The sequence below is a fragment of the Ranitomeya imitator genome, chromosome 3 (assembly GCF_032444005.1).
Source record: "Ranitomeya imitator isolate aRanImi1 chromosome 3, aRanImi1.pri, whole genome shotgun sequence".
NCBI classification, from domain to species: domain Eukaryota; kingdom Metazoa; phylum Chordata; class Amphibia; order Anura; family Dendrobatidae; genus Ranitomeya; species Ranitomeya imitator.
The window spans coordinates 380,983,185-381,003,016 of NC_091284.1; the positions used below are offsets into that span (position 1 = coordinate 380,983,185).

General features: G+C 45.3%; 1 protein-coding gene across 1 annotated transcript in view; it reads left to right on the top strand.

The window, feature by feature from the left end:
• The first annotated feature begins 285 nt into the window (after positions 1-285).
• Positions 286-19,832, top strand: part of ZMPSTE24 (zinc metallopeptidase STE24) — a 32,406-nt gene continuing 12,859 nt past the window's right edge. Inside the window, exons 1-6 of the mRNA XM_069756962.1 lie at positions 286-472; positions 11,243-11,389; positions 12,022-12,108; positions 13,366-13,482; positions 15,006-15,158; positions 15,249-15,390. Of these exons, the coding sequence (XP_069613063.1) occupies positions 368-472; positions 11,243-11,389; positions 12,022-12,108; positions 13,366-13,482; positions 15,006-15,158; positions 15,249-15,390 (751 nt within the window). The 5' untranslated portion in view covers positions 286-367. The remainder of the gene's footprint in view (positions 473-11,242; positions 11,390-12,021; positions 12,109-13,365; positions 13,483-15,005; positions 15,159-15,248; positions 15,391-19,832) is intronic.

Consider the following 19,832-nt stretch of genomic DNA (forward strand, 5'->3'; position numbering starts at 1 on the left):
GTGTGAAGGAGGCCTAAGGAGCATAAGCTGTTCGTATACAGCAGCACAATGCTCCTCAGAGCTCCCCTCACATGAGCCCATGCAGATGACACTGGCAGCATCTGCTACTGACACTAGTACACACCTCCTTGTCAGAATTATGCCGCAGTCAGGTCGTGACGTCACTGGAGGCGCACACTAAATAACCGGAAGTGAGCTGCACCAATCATGGCCCTGGAACGCTGAGAAGTCGGCCAATCAGAAGTCAGCGAGCTGGGGCTGAAGAGACCTTTCTTTACCAGGATCTCCGGCTGTTAACCAATCAGAGCTCAGCAGGTTCGCTTTCGCTTCCAGACCGGTGTCTGCTCACTTTCCGGTTGCCGTGACCATGGTGCTGCTGGCCGATATGTCCGTGGAGCGGCAGATCTTCTGCTCGGTGCTGCTGTTCTCATGGGTCGTTTACATATGGGAGGCTTATCTGGCCAGAAGGCAGGTGAGTGGCGCTGTGTGCTTTGTCACTCTGTTAGGCCCTGTTACGGGAATGAAAGGGTGCTTGTGTTGGTACGGCGTTAACCCCTCCACGGCCGTGCTGGTCTGTCCATTAGCAAGGGCCAGGAGTCTCCTTCCTTGTGGGTCCTGACTGCATGCTGTGGGGTCTCCCAGGGCACGGGGGGCTGCTGTTAGTGCACCCCTCATTGTTTGTGATCAGGTGTAGCTGGGTGGCAGGCACAGCCCCACTAGTGGGTGTAGGTGGGGAGAGACACCATACAAGCTCCCTGCGGGGGGGGGACTGACTGCCATTATGCCTTTACCATAGACATGTCTGGACTCTGTACCTAAAGCCCTGGTGGTCCGAGGCCGCCCATCTGTGCCGAGGCGCCATTAATGGGAACCTGTCACCCCCGGGATGTATATGAACTATTAATGCGGGTGATAGAAATGTTACACTGGTCCTACCTGTCTGCCGCATATTAATGATCATGGTGCTGAGAAATATTAAGAGGAGGCAGAGATCTCTTGCAGCATTTATTCACCACAAGACCGTTAATATGAGACATACAGGTGGGACCAGTGTCAGGCTCTGTGCACACGATGCAGATTTTGCTGCGGATCCGCAGCAGTTTCCCATGAGTTTACAGTACAATGTAAACCTATGGGAAACAGAAAACACTGTGCTCACGCACACGCGGAAACGCAGCGGTTTACATTCCGCAGCATGTTAATTCTTTGTGCGGAATCCGCAGTGGTTTACACCTGCTCCATAATAGAAAACCGCAGGTGGAATCCGCAGAGGATCATTCTACGTGTGCACATACCCTCATATTTCTATTACCTGTTTGCCAATATTAATAGAATATATCTATCACTGGGGGTGGCACAATCCCTTTAAATGGGTATTAATGGGCGGTGGGGGGAAACCCTTTTGTTTCTCCCTGACTCCGAAAATAAACCAAACCATTTTTTAATTCCTATAGAGAAGTGCTTCTGGCGGGATTCGTAGAGGACTTATCACAGGTCAGAAGTGGCCACTGTTTGCTCTTATTTTATTCCCACTGCTCCCCTGAATATTCCTTATTTTCCCTTAAAGGGAACCTCTCACCCCCAAAATCGATGGTGAGGTAAGCTATCCGTCATCAGGGGCTTATCTACAGCATTCTGTAATGCTGTAGATAAGCCCCCGATGTATCCTGAAGGAGGAGAAAAAGACATTAGATTATACTCACCCAGGGGCGGTCCCGCTGCGGTCCGGTCAAATGGGTGTCTCTGGTCCGCTGCGGCGCCTCCTATCTTCATTCCATGACGTCCTCTTCTGGTCTTCACGCCGCGGCTCCGGCGCAGGCGTACTTTGTCTGGCTCTTGGTCCCGCTCTTGGTAAAAACCATAAAAATTGGCACTAAAAAGGCTCCTATCTGAAATCTTATGGAAGATTTAACAGAAAAAAACCCTGAATAATCGGGAGCTATAGTAATGAAATGGAAGCTAAAACTGCAAACTATGGCCTGGTCTTTAAGTGACTTTTTATACTAGCATTTTGGCCTATTCATTATCAAGATGGGTGGGGTGTTTTCCGTCTGATCCCTCACCGGTCATGAAGGGCTGGCATAAAATAATCATGTGAACGATGTGACCGTATCTCATGACCAGCAATGTCCGACAAGTGTTTCTATAGGATGGGAATCTTAAATGGAATGGTTGCATAGCGGTTGTTATATCGTAACATCATGCGCTGTGCTCAGATCTGAAGTGTATCAGTGTTCAGCTCTCAAATCCCATAACTGATAATATTTGTTAAGTGCATTAATTCATAAAGGATTGTGCAAGCATCTCCAACTGCTTCTGAAGTATGTTTTACCTTGGAACACAATCCGATTTAGGACTTGAATTTCCACTCCTTCTTTTCGCGAACAATCTCCATTTACATGGCACAATTTTCGAAAAGTTGAGTGGGAACGTTCTTCACTCACCTATCCACACGTGGCTGTTAACATGTTCAATGCCGCTGTCAAACCCTGCGGCATTTAACATGAGCATGCCGGAAGCACGTCTCTAACGCAGCCCATCGGCGCCCCTGTCACATGATAACAGGAGGTGGATGGATTGCCATGCCAACGGGGGTCTGCAGTAGACTCTTATGCTTGTCATTGAAGCCAAAGCGTGTGCCAAGAGTGTGCAAAGCAGTCATCAAAGCAAAAGGTGGCTACTTTGAAGAACCTAGAATATAAGATACAATTTCAGTTGTTTCACACTTTTTTGTTAAGTATATAATGCCACATGTGTTAATTCATAGTTTTGATGCCTTCAGTGTGAATGTCCAATTTTCATAGTCATGAAAATACAGAAAAATCTTTGAATGAGGTGTGTCCAAACTTCTGGTCTGTACTGTATAATATCCAAATTATGGAAGTAACTGCTTCATACAGAAGATTCTGTTAGATGGTAGAGAAGATACTTTTTATTTTACTCATTTGTGTTAGTAATTCAACCATAGCGAGTCCAACACCTGATGGACATCAATTGATGATCAAGATGGGGCCTTCAATGAAGATGTGAACAGAAATGTACTTGTATAAGCTTCAGATCTTCGCCAATAAATATATGATTTTCTCTCTCCCCCCATGACCGCACCACGGAGAGAGAGGGGATCCGCCCCGTCAGGAAAAGAAACCTACAGATAAAAAGGCGGTACCCCTCTTCTGCATCAGTTGGTTTCCTGTCCCAAGGGAACCATACAGCACGTACCTCTTTTCCAAAGCTTGGATCCAGGGCCGATCAGTCCAGTTCTGGTGGGGGGTTCCCTGCCTTGCCTGGCGCGGTTCCCTAAGCGCCACCGCCGGGGTGTGAGGGGAGAGGTGGCAGAAGATGGAGGTAAAGACCACCTGTCCCGGTGTCCGCGTGGCGTCCCTCATGGCTGCATCTGTTCCGGAGCTCCAGAACTAGAGGGTGCACGAGTGAGATCCTGCCCGCAATGCATCTCTGGAAGACAGGTACTGCGCATGCATGGGATCCCGATGACGTCGGGCACGCAGTGCATTACTGGGAACGCTGTAAAGAAGGCCTACAGTGGTCCCTTGGTGAAATAGAGGCTGGGGAAGGTCCGGGAAAGGCATCTTTTAAGCCAGGTGCAGCCCTAGGAAGCTGCTTCTCAGTAAGTCGCCATCCCCAAGCAGGCATGAGCGACCAGGAGCTCCCGGGTTGGCAGGGCCCTTCGGGCAACTCTCCCAGCCAGGATTTCACGCGGCGAAGCCTTCGGCAGCAGCCACTGCAGCATCAGAGACGGACGGTGAAGGATCCTTCACACAGACACAGCAGCAACTGTTTAGGCTCTCAACATAGTAAGAGCCCTAGCACAGTCGTCAGCGGCAAAGAAAATCCGTGTAAAGAGTCTTCACATCCGGTACCCTTCCGTTCTCTGCTGGCTGGTAAGTGGACTTTGTGAAAGTCACCTTTCATAATTATGGCCTATTCCTCTTCTTTTATAGGGGAAGAAATGTGTCAGCAAGACCAAACACATTGCATGCGCGTTATGTGCAGGGGATCTACCCACTACTTGGGTGAAGAGACTATGTAAATCTTGCACCCAGCAAGTAGTTTCGGAGGAGGCACCAAATTTTGCTGAAAGTCTCAGGTCCCTTATTAAAGATCAGGTGGAGAATTCACTTAAATCCTTAAAAAAGACGTTGAAAAAAGTCACAACTAAATTCATTTCCCCCGTTTGAATCCAGCAGTTCAGATAGCAGGAGCGAGTCAGGGTCCGATAATTCTCAAACTTCTGTCTGCTTCCTCATCCTCTTCGGAGGACTGTCGGGGTTGTTTCCCAATAACTGAAATAGATAACTTGATAAAAATAGTTAGATCCACTATGGGCCTCGTAGACTCCCTACCAAATAAATCTATTTAAGATATAATGTTTAGCGGGCTCGAACAAAAATCCAGAAGATCTTTCCCACTAAACAATAAAGTTCAAGAACTAATTAAGAAAGAATGGAAAAAAACAAGAGGAAAAAGGCCTTCTCACCCCCAAAAGAAAATACCCCCTTGAGGATCCTAAGTGCTCCTGGGGAAAGCGCCAAAATTAGACATAGCTATCGCTAAAGCCTCCAAAAAAATGTGCTCTCCCATTCGAAGACATGGGAACATTAAAAGATCCCATGGGCAAAAAAGCAGACTTTTTCTTAAAAGGTGCCTGGGAAACTGCGGGGGGTGGTCTGAAGCCTGCTGTTGCAGCTACGTGAACAGCTAGAGCCTTAATGATATGGCTGGACCAATTGGAAACAATTGAAGAAGGCCCCTAGAGACACAATTTTAAATACGGTCCCTATAATGAGGGGGCGGCAGCCTTTTTAGCAGACGCCTCCGCAGATTCCGTTAGATTGGCCGCCAGGGCTGGTTCTTTTTCAAATGCAGCCAGACGGGCCTTATAGCTTAAAACTTGGTCAGGAGACCTTGAAACTAAGTCAACGTTGTGTTCTATCCCCTGCGAAGGCGAATTTCTGTTCGGGCCCACCCTAGTTGATATATTAGATAAAGCAACGGATAAAAAGAAGTCCTTTCCTAATCTATTTGGGTACCCATACAAACGGCACTTTTGAGGTAGAAAATTTGGAAACATAAAGCCCCCCCAAAAATGGGGAGAAAGTTCCCAGGAAGGATGGGTGGATAAAAGAAACAAAACCAAGAGGTTCGTGTTTAACAAACCTAACACCCCAAAACTCAATCCCAATGAGGGTGTTCCCCAGGTGGGGGGAGGTTACGTTTTCTTCTCCCAGCCTGGGAAAAGATATCCAACAGGGCTTGGATAAAAAACATAATAAATTTGGGACTAAAGCTAAAATTCCTTTACCATCCTCACCATTCCTCAGTGACCCCCCCCAAAGACCGGTAAGAGAAGAACAGCTGGCCCTTCAACAGGAAATTCTAGGGCTAGTGGGGAAAAATGTTCTCCAGGAGGTTCCTCATCAAGAAGAAGACGAGGGATTTTATTCTCCGAAATTATTTTTTATTTATTTATTTTTTCTCTAAGGAAAAAGCCAGATGGGACTCTAAGGACAATCACAAATTTAAAAAAATTAAACAAATGCTTACACATTCTTTCAGAATGGAGACAATAAAATCTGCAGTAAAAATGCTGTTTCCCTCCTCTTTTATGACAGTACTAAACCTAAAAGATGCATATTATCACGTCCCCATCCACAAAAATTATCGGAAATTCCTCAGGATAGCAGTCATAATTCAGGGGGCGATAAGGCACTTTCAATGTACAGCCCTTCCATTCGGATTAGCTATCGCCCCGAGAATCTTCACAAAAATAATGGCAGAGGTGATGGCTCATTTAAGAGAACAAAATATTTTGATTGTACTGTATCTGGACGACCTCCTTATAATAGGCCATTCCCCACGCCACTGCAAAGACCAACTAACCAAAGTTATGTCGGGTCTCCCAAATCTAGGTTAGATGCTAAACTTGTCAAAATCCCAAACCGTGCCTTGCCAAATACAGGAGTAATTGGGTACACTGCTGGACTCAAACACTCAGGAATGCAGACTCCCGGATTGTAAGGTCCAGAATATGATGGAGCTAGCATCCCGAGCAATAGCTTTTCCCTCCACTACCCTACGAAAGGTTATGTCACTCCTAGGCACTATGACTTCTTGCATCCCGGCTTTCCAGTGGGTTCAGGGCCATTCCAGGAAATTACAGTGGAAATATTGGCAGCGGAAGATTCCCTAAAAGGGAATTTAGAAGGGCGGTTGGACATTTCAACCTGAAACAGCCCTTTCACTACAGTGGTTGACAAATACAAACAATATCATTTGGGGGGGGGGGGTTCTCTGGACACTATCAATTTCAAAAACTTTGACAACCGATGCTGGTCCCAGAGAGTGGGGGGCTCACCTATCCGGACAGTTAGCCCAAGGGGTTTGGGAAGAAGGGGTGAGTCTTGCATCCTCAAACTTGAAGGAGCTTCTGGCCGTGAAATTTGCCCTGGTCCCTTTTTGAGTTCTCTAAGATTCCACCATGTAAGAATATTTTCGGACAATCAAGCAGTGGTGGCATATTTAAGCCACCAGGGGGGCACCAGATCCCACTCTTTGATGAAGGTAACAAGATCAAATTTTCAGATTGCCGAATACAACCTGAGTTCCTTGTCGACACTACACATAAAGGGGTCAGAAAATCAAACAGCAGACTACCTGAGTCAAACCCAACTAAGACAGGGCGAATGGGAACTGAAACAGTCGGTATTCGACCAAATCACGAGGGCATGGGGTCATCCAGACAGACTTGTTTGCAAAGCACAAGAACCGAAAACTCAAAACCACCTGCTCCATAGATCCCCACGGAAACCCTGTTGCTCTCGATGCCCTCATGATACCCTGGGATTCCCACTTAGTCTACACCTTTCCACCCATAGTCCTGATACCAACAGTCCTGAGTAGAAGGCGAGAGTACCGTATTTTTCGGACTATAAGACGCACCGGACCATAAGGCGCACCCCAAATTTGGGGTGAAAATTGCAGAAAAAAAGATTTTTTTTTTTTTTATAAGATGGGGGTCCGTCTTATTGTCCGAATTTACAGTATCTTACCTGAGGGCTGGCGGTGGCAGAGCAGGGTCACAGGAGGCATGGTGTCGGCAGAGGTGGGGAGGTGCTGGGATGAGGAGGTGCTGGGATGAGGAGGTGCTGGGATGAGGAGGTGATGGGATGAGGATGCGCAATGAGAGGTATGGCGTGAGAGGGGTCCCTTTCCCCTGTATGGTGATGCAGCAGCCCGGTAAGCAGCAGAGCTGGTTGAATCCTGCGGTGGCAGAGGTGTGGCGGCAGAGGATTCGCAGTAAGCGGGGTCCCTTTCTCCGGTGAGGTGATGCAGCAGAGCCGGTGAATCCTGTTGTTATCGGTGGTGGCGGCCGCGCGTGCGCAGATGGAGATCGCGGCGGCCATTTTCCTGAAGCCCCAGGAAGCAGAGCGCTCCATCTGCGCACGCGCGGCCTCAGGAAAATGGCCGCCACCACCGATAACAACAGGATTCACCCGGCTCTGCTGCTTACCGGGCTGCTGCATCACCTCACCGGAGAAAGGGACCCCGCTTACTGCGCCTCCTCTGCCGCCGCACCTCTGCCACCACGGTAAGCCTGCATTGCGACTATTAGACGCACCCCCCCCATTTTCCCCCCTTTTTTGGGGGGGAAAAAGTGCGTCTTGTAGTCTGAAAAATACGGTAATTCTAATAGCTCCATTCTGGCCAAAGAGGCCATGGTTTTCATGGTTAAAAATGCTGTCCACCTCAGATCCTTGGGTTCTTCTGGACCTCCTTTCCCAAGGGCCTGTGATCCATCCACAAGTAAAAAACTTACACTTGACAGCATGGAACTTGAAAGATCACTTTTAAGCAATAAAGGGTTTGCCCCAAATTTAATTGGCACCCTTCAAAAAAAGTAGGAAACCGGTAACTACCAAAACATATGGTAGAATCTGGACAAAATTCATATCAGTGTCAGGTGCTTCCTGGGGTGGGGAGGTTTCAGTAACCTCTATATTAGAGTTTTAACAGAAGGGTATAGAGAAAGGACTAGCCACAAATGCTTTAAAAGTTCAGGTTGCAGCACTAGGTGCCCTGTATAATTATAACTTGGCTGGGAACTAGTGGGTAGCTAGATTTAGCAAGTAGATCCGAACCCTTCTTATCCCGAGGGGTTCCCCCCTGGGATCTGAATTTTCTGCTCTCAGGCTATGTGCACACGTTCAGGATTTTCTGCAGAATTTTCCTAAACAAAACCGGACTTTTTCTGCAGGAAGTCCGCATGTTTTTTTTCCAGAGCTTCCCAATGCATTAAATAGGGGGAAAAACGTGAAAAATCCGCAAAATTAATGAACATGCTGCGTTTTTTTACCACGATGCTTTTTTTTTTTTTCGCAGAAAAAATGTATCATGTGCACAAAAATTGCAGAATGCGTTAAAAATGATGGGATGCTTAATGTATGTGTTTAAAGCGTTTTTATTGCGAAAAAAAGAGACTAATCCTGAATGTGTGCACACAGCCTCAGCCCTAACGAAATACCCTTTTGAACCTCTATCAGACGCCTTGCTGAAACTATTGTCCCTTAAAATCTCCTTGCTAGTAGCTTTAACTTCAGCACGCTGGGTCAGCGATATTCAGGCTCTTTCGGCATAGCCGGCTTTCACCCAGGTTCTGGAGGATATAGTGGTCCTTAAAATTGACCCGGCTTACATTCCTAAAGTGGCATCTCTTTTCATAGGGCCCAGGAGATATCTCTCCCTGCTTTCTGTCCTAACCCTAAAAATGATAGGAAGCTTTACACACCCTAGACGTGAGGAGATGCTTAGTCCAGTATCTAGCAGCAACACAGGAGTGTAGGAAGGACCAGTGTCTTTTTATCTGCTTTCAGGGACTGTGCAAAGGGCGGAAAGCATCCAAGAGTACACTTGCAAGGTGAATTATTATTATTATTATTATTTATTTATATAGCACCATTGATTCCATGGTGCTGTACATGAGAAGGGGTTACATACAAGTTACAAATATCACATACAGTAAACAAACTAACAATGACGGACTGATACAGAGGGGCGAGGACCCTGCCCTTGCGGGCTTACATTCTACAGGATTATGGGGAAGGAGACAGTAGGTTGAGGGTTGCAGGAGCTCCGGTGTTGGTGAGGCGGTAGCTTCGTTGGTGATGAGGCAGCAGTGGTGTCAGTGCAGGCTGTAGGCTTTCCTGAAGAGATGAGTTTTCAGGTTCCGTCTGAAGGATCCGACTGTGGTTGATAGTCGGACGTGTTGGGGCAGAGAGTTCCAGAGGATGGGGGATATTCGGGAGAAGTCTTGGAGGCGATTGGATGAGGAGCGAATAAGTGTGAAGGAGAGAAGGAGGTCTTGGGAGGACCGGAGGTCACGTGAGGGAAGATATCGAGAGATTAGTTCAGAGATATATGGAGGAGACAGGTTGTGGATGGCTTTGTAGGTCAGTATTAGCAATTTGAACTGGATACGCTGAGGGAATGGGAGCCAGTGAAGAGATTTGCAGAGGGGGAAGCGGAGGAGTAGCGAGGAGAGAGATGGATTAGTCGGGCAGCAGAGTTAAGGATGGACTGGAGAGGTGCAAGGGTGTTAGCAGGGAGGCCACAGATAAGGATGTTGCAGTAGTCAAGGCGGGAAATGATGAGGGCGTGCACAAGCATTTTAGTAGATTGGGGGTTGAGGAAAGGACGGATCCTGGAGATATTTTTGAGCTGGAGGCGACAGGAGGTGGAAAGAGCTTGGATGTGTGGTTTGAAGGACAGGGCAGAGTCGAAGGTTACTCCGAGGCAGCGGACTTCGGTTACAGGGGAAAGCATGATGTCATTGACTGCGATAGATAGGTCAAGTAAGGAAGATTTGTGGGATGGAGGAAAGATGAGGAGTTCAGATTTGTCCACATTGAGTTTGAGGAAGCGAGAGGAGAAGAAGGAGGATATGGCTGATAGGCACTCTGGGATTCTGGACAGCAGAGCGGTGACGTCTGGGCCAGAGAGGTAGATCTGAGTGTCGTCAGCATAGAGGTGGTACTGGAATCCATGGGACTTTATGAGTTGTCCCAAGCCAAGTGTATAGATTGAGAAGAGTAGGGGTCCTAGAACAGAGCCTTGGGGGACTCCAACAGAGAGAGGGTGGGATGAGGAGGTAGTATGGGAGTGGGAGACGCTGAATGTGCGGTTGGAAAGGTACGAGGCGATCCAGGATAGGGCGAGGTCTTTGATGCCAAAGGAGGAGAGGATCTGTAGTAGGAGGCAGTGGTCAACTGTGTCGAAAGCAGAGGACGGGTCTAGAAGGAGGAGTACAGAGTATTGTCCAGTAGCTTTGGCGGTAAGTAGGTCGTTAGTGATTTTGGTCAGGGCAGTCTCAGTTGAGTGATGGGGGCGGAAACCAGATTGTAGATTGTGGATAAGGGATGCTATCGCACTGTCATACTCCTCTCATGGAGCGGATGTTCCGGAGAAAATTATGGCTCACTCAGCAAGATCAGTGGCAACTTCCTGGTCGAAAAGAGCCGGAGCCTCGATAGAACACATATGTAGAGCCGTTACTTGGTCGTCTCCCTCTACATTTTTTCAACCACTATTGACTGGATCTAGTCTCCTCTTCAGATTTTATTTTTGGCAAAAGGTTTCTGGAGGCGGTGATCCCACCCTAGTCTGCATGTCTCTGCAATTCTTTCTGTGGTGCCATCATGGGGGGGGAGAGAGAAAAATATAGTTACTTGCTGATAACGGTATTTCTCTGACCCCATGACGGCACCCGTCCATTCCCTCTCTTCGTGTGTGGGTGTCAACATCCAATGTGTTTGTTTTAGTTATACAGTTAGAAAATCGTCACGCGGTGCTGCCGTTCAGTAATAATATAAATATTTAATATAATAAATGATGACTTCTATCTGAAAGTTCCTTTAGTGCTCTGTAAACAACTGATGCGGAAGAGTGGTACCGCCTTTTTATCTGTAGGTTTCCTGTCCCTGGGGGTGGATCCCCTCTCTGTGTGGTGCTGTCATGGGGTCAGAGAAATGCCGTTATCGGTAAGTAACTATATTTTTCTCAAACTTGATTTTTGTTTGCCCAGAACTAGCCAAATATAATATTTCCCTGCTTTGTATAACCCACATTCCTCTAACATTTAGGGCTTCAATAGCGGCTGTTACTTGAATGTCACTTTGCCTATGAATGTACAAAGGTATTTAGTAACCTCTTTGACTCCTATTTATTTCAGCGTAAGATTTATCAAGCCACAAGACATGTACCAGCAGAACTTGGTAATATTATGGATCCTGAAACCTTTGAGAAGTCTCGATTGTATCAGCTTGATAAAAGTACATTCAGTTTCTGGTCTGGATTATACTCTGAGGCAGAAGGCACAGTAAGTTCTCTAGAATGCTGCATCTACTCGGTTCGTAGTCTGTGTATATGGTGCAGGAGTGTGCGCAAATAATCTTTCTAATTGACTTATATTGCAGATTCTGACTTTAAAAAGGGCAGTGTTGTGCTTTCTCTCCTAGGCTACTGTGTCCAGTTCAGGAGCCATTACATAGTATACAATGTGATCTTAGCCGATCTGTCATCCCTGCTTGGATACAGGTGTCTAGGTGACAAAAGCTTCTGATTCCGTTAAAATGCTCATGCCTCTTGATGAGTTTGGCGCATCTGATAAGTGGCTTACTCCACACTCTGACTTTGTGGCATAGGATAAGCCACAGATCATCATGAATTGGATAGTGTGTGGCGTCAGGCCCATCCCAGCTCCATCCGTTTTGGCGGCGCTGGTGAAAGTTGTCGTGAAAAATGCCAAAAGTTGCCGAACTCAGAATTCTGGCATAAACAGTTTAAAAGGAACCTGTCACCAGTTTTCACCTTTTTCTGCTGAGTCCCCCATACACTTCAAAATAACCATTTGATTTGGTTCTGTGCAAACCCTTGTAAGAAGCAGATGTATCTTCAGTGTTTTTTTTCTTTGTTAGACTTCTATTTGTAATATTTGTCATCTGTGTACAGCTCATCCTTGTTCTCGGTGGTATTCCTTTCCTTTGGAATGTATCTGAGCAACTTCTGGATCGTGCAGGCTACAGCCCCGAATATGAGGTGAGCGATTTCTTAATGAAGATTGTGTAACGTTCTCTTTTTGATAAGGTTGTGTGAAGTACTGAACACTTGGCACTGATATCTGAAGACAGATTTGTACATTACTGAAATAGAATATATTCAGACGCAACTATCATCTTCTAAGTAGATGGGAGGAGGAGGCAAGAGCTTTGTCTCTAGCTCCTTTCTCCTGCACCCGCACTTTCACTCCATAGAATCTCATCAGTGGCAAGTCATATTTTACATTGCTGATATAGGAGATGACAATTGCTGCTGATGAGATTCTATGGAGAGTGAATGCTGGAGGAGAAAGGAGATAGAGACAGAACTCTTGCCTTCTCCCCTCTCCCATCTACATAGAATCTCATCATCAGCAGCTATCCTCTCCTATCTCAGTAATTCAAAAGTCTTGTCTTCACCGAATCCTGATTTTTACATGTGAAATCAAAATTTTGGGAATCAATGATTAGTCTAGGAGGTGAAAGCAGCAGATTTCTCAGATTAGGGTCTCTCCTTTCCATGTGTACTATAGATCTATGAAATACGAATTTAAACTAGTTACTCTTTAAAGGGAACCTGTCTCCCCCCAAAATCGAGGGTGAGCTAAGCCCACCAGCATCAGGGGCTTATCCACAGAATTCTGTAATGCTGTAGATAAGCCCCCAATGTATCCTGAAAGATAAGAAAAAGAGGTTAGATTATACTCACCCAGGGGCTGTGGCGGTCCCGGTCTGGTCCGATGGGTGTCGCGGTCCGGTCTGGTGCCTCCCATCTTCATCAGATGACGTCCTCTTCTGGTCTTCACGCTCCGGCGCAGGCGTACTTTGTCTGCCCTGTTGAGGGCAGAGCAAAGTACTGCAGTGCGCAGGCGCCGGGAAAGGTCAGATAGGCCCAGTTCCTGCTCCCTACAGTACTTTGCTCTGCCCTCAACAGGGCAGACAAAGTACGCCTGCGCCGGAGCCGCAGCGTGAAGACCAGAAGAGGACGTTATCTGATGAAGATGGGAGGCCCCGGACCGTGACACCCATCGGATCGGACTGCCTGCTCAGGTGAGTATAATCTAACCTCTTTTTCTTACCTTTCAGGATACATCGGGGGCCTATCTACAGCATTACAGAATGCTGGAGATAAGCCCCTGATGCCGGTGGGCTTAGCTCACCCTCGATTTTGGGGGTGACAGGTTCCCTTTAAATACAAAATATGCAATGGAAAGTCGTACACAGACAGCTGGTTTAATCTTTATCCTTTTCTTTTTAGATAGTTCATTCCTTGGTGTTCCTACTCCTTGCCACCCTTTTCAGCTCCCTGACCGGCCTCCCGTGGAGCTTATATAATACTTTTGTGATTGAAGAAAAACATGGCTTCAACCAGCAGGTAAGACCTATTCTTTTGAATACTTCAGTCATTGTCTGTAACATTTTAGCTTTATCTTCTGTATCGGGGTACTGATTTGTGAGTTGTTTTTCTATGGATAACTGACTTGTAAGTTTACACCATTGATAAATCTTTTATATTCTTATTATACAAATATATTCTGATAACACAATTTTGATCAAGTATGCTTTCAGATATACGGTACTTGTAATACTTACAAGGACACTTGGCGTGTTTCACATAATTTAGGGATTCTTGTGCAGGGTGACAAATCCATCTATACTAGTGATGGGTGATCTTGCTTGGATAAGGTGTTATCTGAGTGGCATGCTTGTATATTATGTTTGAGTCTCCGCAGCTGCAAGTTTTGCGGCTTTTAGACAGCCTTAACACGTGGGGATTGCCTTTTTGTTAAGGAATCCCGACATGTGTTGAGGCTAAAGGCGGCAAATCATGCAGCTGCGGGGACTCGAACTTGGTATTCCCATCTCCAAGATCCTATCCCAATATGTAATATAATAATAGCAAATATCTCCAATTAGAAATATAGTATAGTTTTTCTGATACACTATATCTTTCTTCATGTGCAGGCATTGCAGGACCTTGGGTATCCAAAATGCAATATCGGGCGATCAAAAGATCTTATCCACACCCAAATGGTATCATTAAAAAAAAAAGGTCACACAAAACATAAGCCCTCACCCAGCCCCAGGTCACGGAAAATGGCACAATTTTTTTTTTTTTTTCACCGCTTAAATAAAAAAACAACCTATACATATTTGATATCTACGAACTCCTAATGACATGGAGAATCATAATGGCAGGTCAGTTTTAGCATTTGATGAACAAGGTAAAAAAAATAATCCAAAAATCAGTTGTGGAATTGCACTTTTTTTGCAATTTCACTGCACTTCGATTTTTTTTTTTTTTTTTTTTTTTTTTTTTTCTCCAGTTTTCGAGTACACTATATGGTAAAACCAATGGTGTCGTTCAAAACAAAAGTACAACCTGTCCTGCAAAAAAACAAACCCTCACATTGTAGGAAAAATAAAAAAGTTATGGCTCTGGGAAGAAGGGGAGCAAAAAAAAAAAACAAATGCAAAAATGAAAAAGGGCTGCTGCGTGAAAGGGTTAATGGCAATTTTTGTAGTCTAATGGCGGTGGCTGGTGTACTAGGCAAGGAGCGCAACGCTTACAAGCTCTATCCAATAGCTCTGCGGCTGGCTTGATCTGCATTTGGGAATCTTCGGTGTATCTTCTCCAATGCTACATAGTCAAAGCCTGCGTCAGATTGCAGCAATGGAGAGCGTGCAGATTGGGCCAGCAGAATAACAGTACTGCTGGTCCAAACTGTTAGTCAGGAGTGCACCCCCTAAGCAAGCCGGGAGCTGGAACGCAGGGGAGCGGTGCGCGCCGCTCCTGTTGAAAAGATAAGACCATTCCCATAAGCAAGATCAGGAATTCAGTTGAGACAAGTTGTTTGAATTCCGTCAGGTTTCTGCTAAAACCGTCTTTCTTTGCAGACCCTTGGATTCTTTTTTAAGGATATGGTTAAGAAGTTCTTAGTTACTCAGTGCATTCTTCTCCCCGTCACCTCTCTCTTGCTGTACATCATTAAGATCGGCGGAGATTACTTCTTCATCTATGCATGGCTGTTCACTCTGGTGGTGTCCTTGGTAAGACCACTTGTTTGTTGCTCTCTATGGATATACTAAGGTCACAGTAAGCAAAGATGCATAATGGATTTCCTGATTCCTCTTTCCTAGGTACTGGTAACAATATATGCAGATTATATTGCTCCATTATTTGATAAGTTTATCCCCCTTCCTGAGGGAGAATTAAAAGAAGGTATAGAAACAATGGCAAAAAGTATTGAGTTTCCACTAACCAAAGTGTATGTTGTTGAAGGTAAGCGTTTGTGGCTTGTCTTTTTAAAGTTGATGAAGGTCAATGGTTCAATGCAGGATGCATTACTTTTTATTTTATGAATAGTGTTGAGCATTCCGATACTGCAAATATCGGGTATCGGCCGATATTCACTGTATCGGAGTTCCGATACTGAGTTTCGATAATTTTACAGTCTAATACCGGAATCGGGAATTCCCCTAATGCAATGAGCCAGTTTTATTCTATTCAGCCAATGAGGATCCTAAGAAGTGTGGGCACATCCTGTTAGGCATGTTAGCCATGTTAACTAATGACATGACTGTGATTGGCTGCTGAAATTATGTCGGTGGTGGGCGGTGCGTGGCGGAGACTGCGTGTCTGTGCGGACCTCTCAGGGGTCTGTATGGGCCCCTCGGGGGTCTGTGCGGGCCTGCCGGGGGTCTTTGTGTCTGTGTGCAGGCATCGTCCGATAGGAATAAGTCCCATCGGGCTATGCCTGCTACAATGACAGTGATTGACACATTAGCCAATGATGGGACAGTAGTAGTCGCATCATACGGCTAATGTGTTGAATGTAAAATAAAAATAACACATACAATATATATATATATATATATATATATATATATATATATCTCTATCATGCATGCATTCTACCTACATGCATTCTACCTACATGCATACTACCTACATATAGACATACAGTACATATAACAAAGTACATACTCACCATCACTTCTGGCTTTGTTTCCCGAAGCCAGTGTCATCTGTAAAAAAAAAAAATATTAAAATAACAAGCAAACACTAGACTCCCTGATCCGCACAAATCCACGAGTGTCCCACGACGATCTCCCGTGGGGAACAGCAGCATTAGCTGATGCGACCACTCTCTAGGGGCTCCAGGAATACAATGACGGGAGGAAGGTATCCTTCCACACTGTATTCCCCCGCCGCTGTAAAAACAGTCCCTAGTCTCACTTTTGGCATTGCTGTGTGAGAAAGTTCCCACGCAGCTTTTGCCATAAAGTGAGACTCTGAACTATAGTAACCTCTCAGTGATGCACTGCAGGAGCCATTGTCTCCTGTCAGTGTGTCACTTGAGGTCCTATAGAGCAGTGACATCACCCGGACATTCATTATTAATTGGACTACGGCGGACAGGTAGTATACGGTTTATTTTACGTTTTTTGCAGGCGCTGAAGTATGGTAAGTATAGTTAAATGAATAATATTAAAATACTTTTTTTCTGGATGTGTCTTTATTATTATTTTTTTTAACTCTTTCACTACACTAGGATTAATAATGGATAGGCCTCTTATTGACGCCTCTCCATTATTAACCCGTCTTAATGTCACCTTACAATAGCAAGGTGACATTAACCCCTTATTACCCCATATCCCACCGCTACACGGGAGCGGGAAGAGAGGGGTTAAGTACCGGAATTGGCGCATCTTGCAGATGCGCCATTTCTGGGGCGGCTGCAGACTGGTATTTTTTTGCCGGATCTGTCAGAAAAGCTGTTTCTGCCAGACGGAAAACCGTTCCTCTGTATGTGTTTTGCATCTGGAGGAAACGGCTTTTTTGACGGATCCGGCAGCCACACGTTTCATACGTTTTTTATCAGGCGCAATCTGGCGCTAATACAACTCTATGAGAAAAAACGGATCCAGCAGAAAAAAAATGATCATTTCTTTCAAAACTCGCCGGATTGTGCCTGATGGCAAAAACCTGATGGGTGAAATTAGCCAGATAGATCTATGGATAGAAACATCTATGTATCTATAGATATATCCATAGATAGGCCGATGTTGATAAATAAACATAAAGAAAAAAACAGAAAAAAAAAAAAAGACGTGGGCTCCTGCGCAATTTTCTGCGCCAGACTGGGAAAGCTGACGGCCAGGGGCCAATATTTGTAGCCTGGGATGGGGTTAATACCCATGGCCCCTCCAAGGCTACGAATATCAGCCGGCAGCTGTTTGCGTAGCCTTTACTCGCTCTTAAAATAGGGGGACCCCCCTACGCAGACAGCTGTGGGCTGATGTTCATAGCCTAGAGAGGGGCCATGGATATTGGGGGCCCTCCCCCCGGCTACAAATGCCAGTCCGCAGCTGCCCCAGAAATGTAAGATGCGCCAATTCCGGTACTTAGTCCCTCTCTTCCCACTCCTGTGTAGCGGTGGGATATGGGGGTAATAAGGGGTTAATGTCACCTTGCTATTGTAAGGTGACCTTAAGCCGGGTTAATAATGGAGAGGCGTCAATAAGACACCTATCCATTATTAATCCTAGTGTAGTGAAAGAGTAAAAAAAAAAAAAAGCACAGCCAGAAAAAAAATATTTTAATATTCTTCATTTAACCATACTTCAGCGCCTGCAAAAAACGTAAAATAATAAACCGTATACTACCTGTCCGCCGTAGTCCAATTAATAACGAGTGTCCCACGACTATCTCCCCTATAGAACAGTGACATCGGGTGATGTCACTGCTCTATAGGACCTTCAGTGACACACTGACTGTAGACAATGGCTCCTGCAGTGCATCACTGAGAGGTTACTCTAGTTCACTGGTCTCACTTTATGGCAAAAGCTGCGTGGGAACTTTCTCACACAGCAATGCCAAAAGTGAGACTAGGGACTTTTTTTTTTTTTTTTTACAGCGACGGAGGAATACAGTGCGGAAGGATACCTTCCTCCCGTCATTGTATTCCTGGAGCCCCTAGAGAGCGGTCGCATCAGCTGATGCTGCTGTTCTCCACGGGAGATCATGGTGGGACACTCGTGGATTTCTGAGGATCAAGGAGCATAATGGTTGTTTGTTGTTTTTATATTTTTTTACAGATGACACTGGCTTCGGGGAACAAAGTGAAAAGTGATGGTGAGTATGTAATCTGTTATATGTACTTTGTCTATGTATTGTATGTAATGTATGAATGTACTGTATGTATGTAGTAGTTGTGGCCAAAAGTAGTGACACCCCTGCAATTCTGTCAGATAATACTCAGTTTCTTCCTGAAAATAATTGCAAACACAAATTCTTTGTTATTATTATCTTCATTTAATTTGTCTTAAATGAAAAAACGCAAAAAGAATTGTCCTAAAGCCAAATGGGAAATAATTCCACACCAAACATAAAAAAGGGGGTGGACAAAAGTATTGGCACTGTTCGAAAAATCATGTGATGCTTCTCTAATTTGTGTAATTAACAGCACCTGTAACTTACCTGTGGCACCTAACAGGTGTTGGCAATAACTAAATCACACTTGCAGCCAGTTGACATGGATTAAAATTGACTCAACCTCTGTCCTGTGTCCTTGTGTGAACCACTGAGCATGGAGAAAAGAAAGAACAAAGAACTGTCTGAGGACTTGAGAAACCAAATTGTGAGGAAGCATGAGTAATCTCAAGCAGGGTGGATTTGATTTAAATCTAACTGATTTAAATCACGATTTAAATCACCAGTCAGTAAGGCTTGATTTAAATCAGTGATTTAAATCAAAGTTTCTACCTAAACTAGTTCTTGCTACTTTAACATGCAAGTAGATGAAGATTTTTAGAATAACTTTTTATATTACTTTTTTCTCCCCAGTTTAACCCCTATCTGACCTCGGACGGGATAGTACGTCCGATGTCAGATCCCCTGCTTTGATGCAGGGCTCCGCGGTGAGCCCGCATCAAAGTCGGGACATGTCAGCTGTTTTGAACAGCTGACATGTGCCCGCAATAGGTGCGGGCAGAATCGCGATCTGCCCGCACCTATTAACTAGTTAAATGCCGCTGTCAATCGCAGACAGCGGCATTTAACTACCGCATCCGGCCGGGCGGCCGGAAATGACGTCATCGCCGACCCCCGTCACATGATCGGGGGTCGTCGATGCGTCTCCATTGTAACCATAGAGGTCCTTGAGACCTCTATGGTTACTGATGACTGGTGGCTGTGAGCGCCACCCTGTGGTCGTCGCTCACAGCACACCTGCATTTCTGCTACATAGCAGCGATCAGCAGATCGCTGCTATGTAGCAGAGCCGATCGCGTTGTGCCTGCTTCTAGCCTCCCATGGAGGCTATTGAAGCATGGCAAAAGTAAAAAAAAAAAAGTTAAAAAAAATGTGAAAAAAATAAAAAAAATATAAAAGTTTAAATCACCCCCCTTTCGCCCCAATCAAAATAAATCAATAAAAAAATCTAATCTACACATATTTGGTATCGCCGCCCTCAGAATCGCCCGATCTATCAATTAAAAAAAAGCATTAACCTGATCGCTAAACGGCGTAGCGAGAAAAAAATTCGAAACGCCAGAATTACGTTTTTTAGGTCGCCGCGACATTGCATTAAAATGCAATAACGGGTGATCAAAAGAACGTATCTGCACCAAAATGCTATCATTAAAAACGTCATCTCAGCACGCAAAAAATAAGCCCTCAACCGACCCCAGATCACGAAAAATGGAGACGCTACGAGTATC